The following is a 13,465-nucleotide window of genomic DNA, read 5'->3' as shown; positions in this document are numbered from 1 at the left end:
TACGTGTGCATGTGTCTTTATAGCAGCATGATTTATATTCCTTTGGGTATATACCCAGTAATGGGATGGCTGGGTCAAATGGTATTTGTAGTTGTATATCCCTGAGGAATCACCACACTGACTTCCACAATGGTTGAACTAGTTTACGGTCCCATCAACAGTGTAAAAGTGTTCCTATTTCTCCACATCCTCTCCAGCACCTGTTGTTTCCTGACTTTTTAATGATTGCCATTCTAACTGGTGTGAGATGGTATCTCATTGTGGTTTTGATTTGCATTTCTCTGATGGCCAGTGATGATGAGCATTTTTTCATGTGTTTTTTGGCTGCATAAATGTCTTCTTTTGAGAAGTGTCTGTTCATGTCCTTCGCCCACTTTTTGATGGGGTTGTTTTTTTTTTTCTTGTAAATTTGTTTGAGTTCATTGTAGATTCTGGATATTAGCCCTTTGTCAGATGAGTAGGTTGTGAAAATTTTCTCCCATTTTGTAGGTTGCCTCTTTACTCTGATGGTAGTTTCTTTTGCTGTGCAGAAGCTCTTTAGTTTAATTAGATCCCATTTGTCAATTTTGTCTTTTGTTGCCATTGCTTTTGGTGTTTTAGACGTGAAGTCCTTGCCCATGCCTATGTCCTGAATGGTAATGCCTAGGTTTTCTTCTAGGGTTTTTATGGTTTTAGGTCTAATGTTTAAGTCTTTAATCCATCTTGAATTAATTTTTGTATAAGGTGTAAGGAAGGGATCCAGTTTCAGCTTTCTACATATGGCTAGCCAGTTTTCCCAGCACCATTTATTAAATAGGGAATCCTTTCCCCATTGCTTGTTTTTCTGAGGTTTGTCAAAGATCAGGTAGTTGTAGATATGTGGCATTATTTCTGAGGACTCTGTTCTGTTCCATTGATCTATATCTCTGTTTTGATACCAGTACCATGCTGTTTTGGTTACTGTAGCCTTGTAGTATAGTTTGAAGTCAGGTAGCGTGATGCCTCCAGCTTTGTTCTTTTGGCTTAGGATTGACTTGGCGATGCGGGCTCTCTTTTGGTTCCATATGAACTTTAAAGTAGTTTTTTTCCAATTCTGTGAAGAAAGTCATTGGTAGCTTGATGGGGATGGCATTGAATCTGTAAATTACCTTGGGCAGTATGGCCATTTTCACGATATTGATTCTTCCTACCCATGAGCATGGAATGTTCTTCCATTTCTTTGTATCCTCTTTTATTTCATTGAGGAGTGGTTTGTAGTTCTTCTTGAAGAGGTCCTTCATGTCCCTTGTAAGTTGGATTCCTAGGTATTTTATTCTCTTTGAAGCAATTGTGAATGGGAGTTCACTCATGATTTGGCTGTTTGTCTGTTATTGGTGTATAAGAATGCTTGTGATTTTTGTACATTGATTTTGTATCCTGAGACTTTGCTGAAGTTGCTTATCAGGTTAAGGAGATTTTGGGCTGAGACGATGGGGTTTTCTAGATATACAATCATGTCATCTGCAAACAGGGACAATTTGACTTCCTCTTTTCCTAATTGAATACCCTTTATTTCCTTCTCCTGCCTAATTGCCCTGGCCAGAACTTCCAACACTATGTTGAATAGGAGTGATGAGAGAGGGCATCCCTGTCTTGTGCCCGTTTTCAAAGGGAATGCTTCCAGTTTTTGCCCATTCAGTATGATATTGGCTGTGAGTTTGTCATAGATAGCTCTTATTATTTTGAGATACGTCCCATCAATACCTAATTTATTGAGAGTTTTTAGCATGAAGGGTTGTTGAATTTTGTCAAAGGCCTTTTCTGCATCTATTGAGATAATCATGTGGTTTTTGTCTATGGTTCTGTGTATATGCTGGATTACATTTATTGATTTGTGTATGTTGAACCAGCCTTGCATCCCAGGGTTGAAGCCCATTTGATCATGGTGGATAAGCTTTTAGATGTGCTGCTAGATTCGGTTTGCCAGTAGTTTATTGAGGATTTTTGCATCAATGTTCATCAAGGATATTGGTCTAAAATTCTCTTTTTTGGGTGTGTCTCTGCCAGGCTTTGGTATCATGATGATGCTGGCCTCATAAAATGAGTTAGGGAGGATTCCCTCTTTTTCTATTGATTGGAATAGTTTCAGAAGGAATGGTACCAGTTCCTCCTTGTACCTCTGGTGGAATTCAGCTATGAATCCATCTGGTCCTGGACTCTTTTTGGTTGGTAAGCTATTGATTATTGCCACAATTTCAGCTCCTGTTATTGGTCTATTCAGAGATTCAACTTCTTCCTGGTTTAGTCTTGGGAGGGTGTATGTGTCGAGGAATTTATCCATTTCTTCTAGATTTTCTAGTTTATTTGCATAGAGGTGTTTGTAGTATTCTCTGATGGTAGTTTGTATTTTCTCACAGTACTGGAAGCTAGAAGTACAAGACCAAGGTGTAGGCAGGGTGGTTGCACTCTGGGGCCTCTCTCCTTGGCCTATAGGTGGCCATCTTGTTCCGGCGTCTTCATGTGGTGTTCCCCTTAGGGGTTTTTGTGTCCTAACCACTTCTTCTTATAAGGACACCAGTCATGTTGGATTAGAGCCCACCCATATGACCTCATTTTACCTTAATTACCTCTCCTGTCTCTAAATACAGTCACATTCTGAAGTACTGGGGGTTAGGAGTTGCCTAAAAATTTTGAGGGACATGGTTTAACCCATACCATCTATTATGTGATTATATCAAAATGTATCCATCATATTGTTTGGTGGACATTTTAATTATTTCTTGTTTTAGGCTATTATGAACAGTGCTACTGTGAACATTTTCATACATGTATAGTGGTAAGAATGCCAGAATGGAGCATTCCATCCTAGGAGTGAATTGCTAGGTAGTGCCGCACAGCTGCAGTATTAATAGATGAATTCAATATGTTTTCCAAAGTGCTTGTGTTGCAGGATCCTTGGTGGCGCCTTTGCTGGAGTTTTGCTTGAGCCCAGCGTTCTGACCACTGGGCCTGGCAGGCTGAGCTCGGCTGGAGCTACTGGCCCTGATCCCATGCCGGCCAAGGGCAAGCCAGGCACAGAGTGGTGAGGGGTGCATGAGCAAGCAAGCACCAGGGTCCGGCCACTGTGCATTGCCAGGAACGCTGGCTATTGGGTAGTCTGACTTTTTCTTGCTGATTTTTAGAAATTCCTTAAATATTCTTGATACAAGTCTTTGGTTGCTTATATATGTTACAAATATCTTCTCAAACTCTGTAACTTATCTGTTTTCACTGTGTCGACAGTATCTTTTGATGAATAGAAGTTCCTCATTTTAATGTGGTCAGTTTATCAGTCGTTTCCTTGTTGATTTTTTTGAATATATGTCTTGAGAATACTTCCCTGACGTCATTGAGATATTCTTCTCTGTTATAAAATACTTACAACTTTGCATTTAGATGTAATATATCTGGCACTGATTTTTGTGCACAGTATGATGTAGGACCTGATTTCATTTTTTTCCCTGTGGATAGTCAGCTGTTCTTACATCATTAATTGAAAAGACACTCCTTCCCCTCACGGCCTGAACCACCTCTGTCATAAATTCAGTGTCTGTAATTATGCTTCGGTCTGCTGCTGGGCACCCCGTTCTGTACTATTGATCTATTTGTCTATTTCCACAAGAGGGTCACACTGCTTTGAGTCCTATACCTTTGTAGTAAGTCTTAAAATCTGATAGAGCATTTCTTTCCACTTTGCTGTTGCTCTTCCAGAGCATCTTGGCTGTTCTTGGTTCTTTCCATTTCTGTGAACATTTTGGTATCTGCCCGTTAGTTTTTACAGATAGACCTTTTAGGAGGATCTTTATTGGAATGCTTTGGCTGTATAAGATCAGTTGGGGGAGAATTGTCAATTTCATGAAAGACAAAACAAAATGAACCAAAAAGTAAACACTGGGGAACGGTTTTAGATGAAAGAAGGTGAATGAGACATAGTAACTGACTGCAATGTGTTATGGTTTGTAAAAGTTATAAAGGCTTGGGACAAATAGGGAAACTTTGCTTTGAATTGTGTATTAGACACTAATATTCCAGTATTAAATCTCCTGATAAGGGTGAGAAATGCTATGTCTACCTTTTTTCTTAGGAGATACATGCTGGGGAATTTAAGGTGAAGTGTTGTGATGCCTGCAGCTAGCGCTCAATTCAAAAAGTTGAGGGAGGAGAGATGAGGAGCCAGCTAGAGTGATAATGGCAAAATGTTAGCAATTGGTGAATCTCAGTGAAAGGGAAATGGGTATTCATTGATTTTCTTTTCCTGTATATATGGCATTTTTCAAAATAAAAGTAGAAGAAAATTAAATTTCATTTTGTATCTCAGGAAATAGTAGAGCGCCAGATAAACTAGTAATGCATTATCTTAGTGTGCTGTGCTAAGCAGATTTGCCACTAAAAGCACTAGTGAAATGGCAAGCATGATTGGTTATTTTAAAAATTCTCTAGTATGTTTGAACTTATTCAGTTCACATTTAAATCATACTGGAACAGCAAATGTCTGTGGGCTGGCTCTCCAAGTAAAAAATACATTAATGAGCTTTTTGTGCCAATTACTGATTTTCAGGAAATGTTCTTTAAACTACTGATAAGAGTTCTGGAGATCCATATCATACTAACAGGTGAGCAAAGTAATTCATAGGAGTTACACTTGATGCAGTGTAATTTTGTAACACCAGGCTAAGTATTTTTTTTTTTGAGAAGCATTTCCGGTGCTTGAAAACTGATATTTATATTTTTCATGAAGAATCTCAGATTCTTTGTTCTCATAGTAGGTATCTTCACAGTCTTTAAAGAAAACCTAGGTGGTTTTTGGTGTTTTTTTTTTTTTTTCAATTTTTAGTTACTGCAACAGAGGCACATAGGAATTTAAATGATTCCATGAGTCATGCAGTGAATTGGTAATAATACTAATGGACACACAGTTATTGACTCTTCTTTGCATTGGCCTCATTTTTCCCCCAAATGTTAATATGTCATTTCTCAGCAAAATTATTTGTAAAGTAAAACATCTAACAACACCACCAAAATCTTGTAACAGCAAAAGGAAGAGCTGAGCTTCTGAAGATCAACCTTCGTGAGGTCGAATTAGATCCTGATATTCAACTGGAAGATATAGCCGAGAAGATTGAGGGCTATTCTGGTGCTGACATCACTAATGTTTGCAGGTATTTTTTTAATGATCTGTGATTTTAGACATTAGTTATAGACTTCGCAGGAGGACTGGTCTTAAAGTCAATGTAGTTAGCCCAGTGTAGTTAGACATGAAAGCAGCTACCCATTTCTTTGAAATGGTTTCCCATTTGTCCCTTTTTTTTTTCATATAACTTTATTTTTCATTGTGAGATGAAAATTATATAGCAGTGGTCGTTGATGTTTTTGATCTTTGGATTTTTAAGAAATTGTTGTGTCGGTGGCTTACGCCTCTAATCCCAGCACTTTGGGAGGCCGAGGCGGGTGGATCATGAGGTCAGGAGATCGAGACCATCCTGGCTAAAACGGTGAAACCCCGCCTCTACTAAAAAATACAAAAAATTAGCCGGGTGTGGTGGCGGACACCTGTAGTCCCAGCTACTCGGGAGGCTGAGGCAGGAGAATGGCATGAACCCGGGAGGCGGAGCTTGCAGTGAGCTGAGATCGCGCCACTGCACTCCAACCTGGGCAACAGAGCGAGACTCTGTCTCAAAAAAGAAAAAAAAGAAATTATTGTGTCTAACTCGATAATAATGACTTTGACAACCTAAGATTAGTTTAGCTTTGTGTTGGAGCCTTTCTGCATCAACCTAAAGTAATATTATTTAGTTTTTGTTGGCATTATTTAAACACATGCAAATGAGCAAAAATGATCAGCGTAAGCTGGGGAAGATACACGTTTAAAATTTTTTCAGTTTAGCGACATCATAATTTTTAGACAGTTCCTGTCACTCTGCAGTTATTTTTTTCTTATTTTTCTAACTGCACTTAAATTGACTTTAGTAGCCTTTCTTTAAAGCCATAGCATCTGTTTTTCTCACCTTTTCTGCTCGCATTTTTCCCATGTGCATCCAAGTTTAGTGGCATACAATAAGGTTGCAATAGTTCCTACTGCTACTATAGCAAAATATTTAAGAACTTGACATTTTTGTTGGCTTGGCCTTCCTAATAGCTTTTTTGTGATTATGAATTATCCTTTTCTTCCAGACCTTCATATTTATTTATAGTTGGTCAAAGAGAGCTGCACATGGGATCAAGAGAAGCCAGAGTTTATGCCTTCAGTTGCCTACAAATACTCCATGTAGGGAATTCCATGTCCACTATATGTGGATATTCATGTTTCAGAGGGAGTGATTCGTGTCTTTATTCCTCTATTTAGGCTGTAGACAAACTGTTCTGTGGTTTGAATTATCTTAACATTAGCCATATGTTCATTTCCAAGTGTACAATTCAGTATTTCAAAATTTGACTTCAGTTTCCTAAACTTCTTGGCTGTCTTTGAGGAGCAAGTGGGGAAAAGAAAATTCAGTACTATTCGAGCTTAACTTAGACTTTTAGGGTTCATTAACTATACATTTCATGTTTTTGGTTATTTGCATCCTGTTTTAACTTCTGCTGAACCCCCAGGATGTTTCTTAAGTGGAAAATTCTAAGAAGCCTCATAAAAACATATAAAATAATCTTTTGATTTTTTTTCCATAACTTTGTTACAATTGAAAGAGTTTAAAACATGTGCAAAAATTACTGTTGACTGATTTTGGTATATTTTTAGGGATGCCTCTTTAATGGCAATGAGACGGCGTATCAATGGCTTAAGTCCAGAAGAAATCCGTGCACTTTCTAAAGAGGAACTTCAGATGCCTGTTACCAAAGGAGACTTTGAATTGGCCCTAAAGAAAATTGCTAAGTCTGTCTCTGCTGCAGACTTGGAGAAGTATGAAAAATGGATGGTTGAATTTGGATCTGCTTGAATTTCTGTCAGCTCTTTAATTTCTGGTATTTTTGTTGATAAAATACGAAGAAATTCCTGCAATTTTTAAAAAACAAGTTTGGAATTTTTTTCAGTGGAGTGGTTTTCGCTTAAAGGAAAAAAAAAATCTAAAACTGCGAAGAATACTAAATGTAGTTGAGAAATAATTGATGGCGAGAGTTTGCTAGTCTCCCTCCCCGGCTTTGTGCTGGTATTCCACGTATTCCTGCATTAATATTGCACACCCAAACCAGTCTATCAGGGAGGCTGAAGAAAGGGCGCAGTGTGATATTTTAGGAATACAGAAGATTTAGAAATACCCCTATTTCTCATTTGCAGTTTTTTTTTCCAATTCTGTGCTCTGTCAACATGAGGGACCTATCTATGTATGTTGACTTTTAACATCAAAATTGGATTTGTGTCAAACATTCATTGTTAAGAGAAGAATGACAGTATATTTTGGAGGAAATAATGAATTTACTAATTAAACCTTTAGAATTTATGACTTACTGTTAGAGTCTGTCATATGGTTAGAATTTTTACTTCTGCTACCCCTGCCATTTCTTCTGCTAGCTACTTAATAATATCTTGAGCTTTATTGAGGAATATTCTCACGCTCTGTGGTATTTGAATCATTTTGCCAGGTCATTTCTCTGTCTTTAGTATTTTTTTCTGGTGCTTCTTACACTTAATATGGAAAGGTGGGAAGAATATTACTGCATTAGATGTAATTCTTCATTCTAGACTTCCAAGTTTGTTTTCACTTTTTTTTGTGTGCGTGAAGGAGTCTGTGTCACCCAGGCTGTGTAGTGCAGTGGTTGATCTTGGCTCACTGCAACCTCTGCCTCCTAGATTCAAGCAATTCTCCTGTCTCAGCCTCCCAAGTAGCTGGGATTACAGGTGCGCACCACCATGCCTGGCTGTGTTTTCACTTTTCTTTCAACATGTTCAACCAGATATATAGCCATTATTTTTCTCAGCTCCAGCATTGTTTGATTTTTCTTGAGTTTGATTTTAGTATTTGAGATAAATACTTTTGCATTCTAAACAAGTCCACTCTCTGTGGCTAACACAAAACAAATGAAATCTTTATTGTTTTCCAAACAGCTAATTTAACAAAACAGCATCATACATAGTGAATGATGTTCATTGGAAAATTCTAAAATTTGTCCTTGTCTAGGTTGAGAACTTTTACACACACTAAGATAAAGATAGAAATCTGACATGCTCACTCAATTCAGCAGGAATTACACATTAGAAAGAAGCCAGAAAAATAAATGGCATATATCCAATCACAAGTAAATGATCCTGGCGTTAGTTTTTATGATTACATGTGTCTCATTAGGCAATTTATGCTTTAATGGTCAAGCTTTTAAAAATTTGTATTTGATAACATCCTGAATTCTCAGTTTCGAATAGTGCCTACTGGTTTAAAACTAAAAATAATACAGCTTTTTGGACATTTAACCAAGATACTAAGAAGGTTTTTTTTAAAAAAAGAGATTTGATTATTTTTCCCTGCTAAAAACTGTAAATGCCTTATGTTCTTTTCAGATAACTTAAGTCTGACCTAAACTCCAGTATTCATCTGATGCTGTAAATTGCCCTTCTTTCTGAGACACAGATTATAAGATGCCAGATCATAAGACATCATGATTTTATTGTAATTGAATTCTTCCTAAAAATTGAGAGGTTTCCTTTTATTAACTTTTAAAATAAAGAAATAAGTAGTTTCATTACGATTATTTTGCGAACTATTGCCAGTCAGAAATGCACTTTTTTTTTCCCTGAAGTTTTAGGAGCCATCACTAAAACATTAGTCTTGTGATTGTTAAAACTTGTTTGTAATGGGTTGGTGCAAAAGTAATTGTGGTTTTTCCATTACTTTCAATGGCAAAAACCACAATTACTTTTGCACCAGCCTAACAATAGTTGATTAGTTAGACTTTTTCTGGGTTTTGTATTGATTATCTTGGTGTGCATTTAATTATTTTTCTGAATTCTTCATGGATAATGGCATAGTAATTGTGATTCTTTTAATACCAGTTAAGCAGTATTTGGCAACTTAAACTTCCTAGGAGCCTAACTTTACTATGTTAAGTGAGTCAGGTGTGCTTTTTATTTCCCTTGTTTCTCATTTTGCCCTGTCAGTGGATGGTAGATGCTTTGTATATCTTAAATCCCTTAAAGGATCTTAAAGACATCCCTCAGGTGTTCTATTTAACTTTTATTTTATTTTATTTTATTTATTTATTTATTTTGAGACTGAGTCTTGCTCTGTCGCCCAGGCTGGAGTGCAGTGGCATGATCTCAGCTCACTGCAACTTCTGCCTCCCAGGTTCAAGCCATTCTCCTGCCTCGGCCTCCTGAGTAGCTGGGATTACAGTTGCCGCCACACCCGGCTTATTTTTTTGTATTTTTAGTAGAGGCAGAGTTTCACCATGTTGGCCAGGCTAGTCTCGAACTCCTGACCTCAGATGATCCACCCACATTGGCCTCCCAAAGTGCTGGGATTACAGGTGTGATCCACCGCACCTGGCCCTAACTTTTAATATACAACACACACACACACACACACACACACACACAATTTCAGAAGACAGTGTGTTGCCTTACCCAGAATGAGTGCTAGGATTACAGGCGTGAGACAGACACACACACACACACATACACACACACAGAGTCTTTATTGCAGAAGACAGTGTGTTGCCTTATAGGCGTGAGACACACACACACACACACACACACACACACACACACACACACAGAGTCTTTATTGCAGAAGACAGTGTGTTGCCTTACCAGAATGAGTGCTTGGATTACAGGCGTGAGCCACTGCGCCCAGCCCTAACTTTTAATGTACATCACACACACACACTCACACACTCACATACACACACTCTGACTGTCTTTATTGCAGAAGACAGTGTGTTGCCTTACCCAGAATGCGATTGAATTGTTTTGCTTCGTTTTGTTTTGTTATTCAGTGTTGCGGTAGCAGATGCATTATCAAAGGAAAAATATTTGGCTCCTTTAATTCCTCTGAAAACATGAGTATTTTGAGTTCTGCAGCACAATGACTGTAGGACTAAGCTAAGTCTGCTTTGCAGATATCTGATCAGATAGTCCCTTCATTCTGTAGACGTGTATTGGTTGGTCCAAGACACAGTGAGTAGGAGCTCTGTGGACCAAGACAAAGCTGGACTAGAGAGTACAGTTCAAACTTGGCAGTTTCTCTAACGACTCTGTATAGCTTCTGGCTTCTACTACTGAAACAAGAGTTTAGATCACTGATGGAGAGGCATAGTAATCTGTTTGTGCTTTGGAAAAATATATAAAAGTTTTTTTCCCTTATTTTTTGCACTTTAAATCTGTTTTGAAATTAGAACTGATATACATTTGTTTGAATAATGTGTAACTATTATGGATCTATTTTAATGAACAATTTTTACCATTTCCCAAGCTGCCTGTTTATTATAAGCATGACATGTTTACTATAAACCTTTTGCCCGCATAATTTCTTTTTTTAAAGGAAATTAATATTAGTAAAATATATCAAACACCTCTTTAATGGAAGCTGCAACCTTCTAGTGATCCAAGTAGACAATAGATGGTGGCATCACAGACTTTATCTACACACTTTCGGGTCTGACCACTACCTCCCACAATACCTAGCCATTTTGGAAGGAGAAAACATGCGGTGGTCTAGCTGTATAGCTCAGGGCTTAATTTCAGCTTCTGAGATTGTGATGTCATATTTCTCTCTCAAAACATAGGCTGAAAGCACGAATTACTCAAAAAGTAAGCAAACCAATACCTGGTGAATCCATGGACAGTCATACACATACATCAGGGGAAAATATGTGTGTACAACCCAAATTTACAGTATGATTGTCATTCTTTGACTTTGTTTTGTATAGCCTGACTCTGTTGAACATGAAATTATTAGTACTCTAGGTTTTGGACAGCTTGAGTTCATTTGAATTCCTTCCTTAGGAATAAGTTCTTATATACACTGCTAAATGTGTGATGAGAATCATAAAACACTAACCAGCTGAGGTAGCTGTGATTCACTTTCCCCCAACCCTAACTTGAGATAAAATGAAGGACTAGGCAAGTATTTCATGTTGTGTGAGTGGACTTCGGTTCCTTCAGTATTGTCTAGGTTATTGAGTCTTTCTTTGCCTAATAGTGGATTCCCACTCTTAAGATAACTTTTATTAGTGATAAATCAGTTTAGGGTATATTCTGTATGACAGGCATAAAATGTTAAGGGTGAATGCTGGCCTTTTCCAAGAAAAGGCCACCTTAACTTGTATGAGGAAAAAATCCTAACTATTCTCTTTTTTGTATCTTTTTTTCCTTAACTGTTTTGATTGTATATTTTAAAGAAACCACTTAATTTGTGATGCACGTACTATTTGTGTGAACCTGAGAATATGTCACAATAGAAAAAAGCAGAAATTATACTTAGGGGACATGTTAGGGGGGTAAAAATATTTAAGCCTCGAATGTTTTACTGTCATCTCCACTAACTATTTTTACAGAAAAAGCTAAAAACTCTGTTGTAATTATTGTAAGTTTACTTATTTATACTTTTAAATTAGGCTTTTCATACTTATTTAATTTTTTTGACATTTGCTTTTAATATTTGTTTCTTAATGTGGAAATTGTGTATTTTAATAATCAAATTCTTAGGATAATAGATATATTTTTAAACATTCACCTCATTAACAAATAGATCTTTGAATTTTTATTAGGTTTTTTGGCTCCAGACAACTGTTTAGCTTTAATGATATTTCTAAATTCCCAGTGACTTATTAATAAAAACAGGAAAAATATTTAGGTAATGTCATAAAATTTATTTTACCTTTCTCATTTTCTGAGAAAATAAATGAAAAAAGCCCTAGATATTGCTTTATTACCAACAGTGTGTAGGTTTTTGTACATATGGAAATTTGACACAAAAAAATAGGGAATTTGTGTACAGAAGTTTCCCTCTTATAAAAGGACTCCCATTTGATTGTTCGAAACTATAAAATGCACTTTTACTTTACCATATCTGAAATGACAAAATATCACCCTTTGGAAAACCTGACTCTTTGCACGTGTAATTCCCAGAGTCTACCTCAGTTAGCCAGGCTTAGTTTTAGGCAGGAATGAATTGAATTAAATTCAGTTCATCATCTATGCAGATTTGTTTCTTTTAAGCACATCCTTCCCTCCTGCTGTTGCCCTCCTCCCATTAACTTTTCTTTTTAATCTTGAAATTGTTTAAAAGATTCCATCTTTCTTTCTCTAGCAAAGTGTTTGTATTCCAAATAAGGCCTCTGTGAAATGTCTGAATTACTTTTCCCTTCTTTGTTATGGTCAGCTTCATTATTTGGATGTATTGCATTCAAAGCAGCAGTTCCAAACATAACACACATCTATTTTCTTAGAGTTTTGTAAATACAAACTAACCTGATGACATTAAAAATTGTGGATCCTACACGTTCCTGTGTTCATTCTCTAAAAACCTGAGTAACTTTATGAAAACACACAAACCTGGAAAAACGTCACATTTTTGTCACATTTTTACTGACAAATGTATATTCATATGATGGTACGGCAGCAGGGAGTGGCCCCCAGTTAACATGGCTGTGAGTGGACACAGTGTCCAGCAGGATCACTGCATGTTATGATGGCTTGTAAGTGCGTTGTTAAGACTTTTGTTTCAGTGTTTGTCTCCCAGTATTTGAACCTAATTTAAAGAAAAAGACGTTTCCAAGTTGTATTTATTAAATGTGTTTTTCCTTACCTTTTGTGCTGCTACTTTGCTAATCTCATTAGCTTAGCTGTGTTTGTGCATAGGTTATATTTGGTAATAAATTTATAGAGTGTTGGTTGTCATCGCTTTCTTTGTGGTTCATTTTGATCTATAGTCACGGGTGCACTTCTTGCCACCAGTGGGAGCAACAAACCCCTCACTAGTAAGGGATGGCTTTCCCCAGATTTTTGTTCTCATAAAATCACATATTATAAACCTGACATTTTGTATTTGCTGTGCTTATGCCAATAATTTCAAGGTTGATGCAGGTAAGATGTGTGTTTTTTCAGTTAATTCCAACTGGCATAATCAATACACTTGTCTTACTTGTGTAGCACCATTGCAAAGTAGATGTTCCATATGGTGCATTTTCTAGATGACTAAGTCTTACTTTATGACCTCCTCCAAACAATTTTTTTAGTTAATAGACTTTATTTTTTTAGAGCAGTTTTATGTTTACAGAAAAATTGAGCAGAAAATTTGGAGCTCCCATTTACTTACAACCCCCGCCCCAGTTTCTCCTCTTACTAACATCTTACATTAGTGTGGTATATTTGTTATAATTGATGAACTGATGTTGATGCATTATTATTCAGTAATTGACAGTAGTTGACATTAGGGTTCACTTTGTGTTATACACTTTTATGGGTTTTGACAAAAGCATAATGTCATGTATCCATCTTTACAACAGCAGACAAAATCGTTTCACTGCTTAAAAATTCCCT

General features: G+C 36.9%; 1 protein-coding gene across 9 annotated transcripts in view; it reads left to right on the top strand.

Annotated features, from left to right (window-relative positions):
* KATNAL1 (katanin catalytic subunit A1 like 1) overlaps positions 1-12,823 on the top strand; it is a 102,576-nt gene extending 89,753 nt beyond the window's left edge. For 6 of the 9 annotated variants that reach the window (XM_024348495.3, XM_024348496.3, XM_024348497.3 and 3 more), the window contains exons 10-11: positions 5,030-5,156; positions 6,734-12,823. In XM_024348495.3, coding sequence (XP_024204263.1) covers positions 5,030-5,156; positions 6,734-6,932 — 326 coding nt within the window. In that variant the 3' untranslated portion in view covers positions 6,933-12,823. The remainder of the gene's footprint in view (positions 1-5,029; positions 5,157-6,733) is intronic. The other 3 variants (XM_024348501.3, XM_054665155.2, XM_063792023.1) reach the window with 1 other exon arrangement.
* Positions 12,824-13,465: the final 642 nt, after the last annotated feature.

Source organism: Pan troglodytes, chromosome 14, assembly GCF_028858775.2.
Source record: "Pan troglodytes isolate AG18354 chromosome 14, NHGRI_mPanTro3-v2.0_pri, whole genome shotgun sequence".
In the NCBI taxonomy this organism is placed as follows: Eukaryota; Metazoa; Chordata; class Mammalia; order Primates; family Hominidae; genus Pan; species Pan troglodytes.
This window is presented reverse-complemented; position numbering and strand designations above follow the sequence as displayed.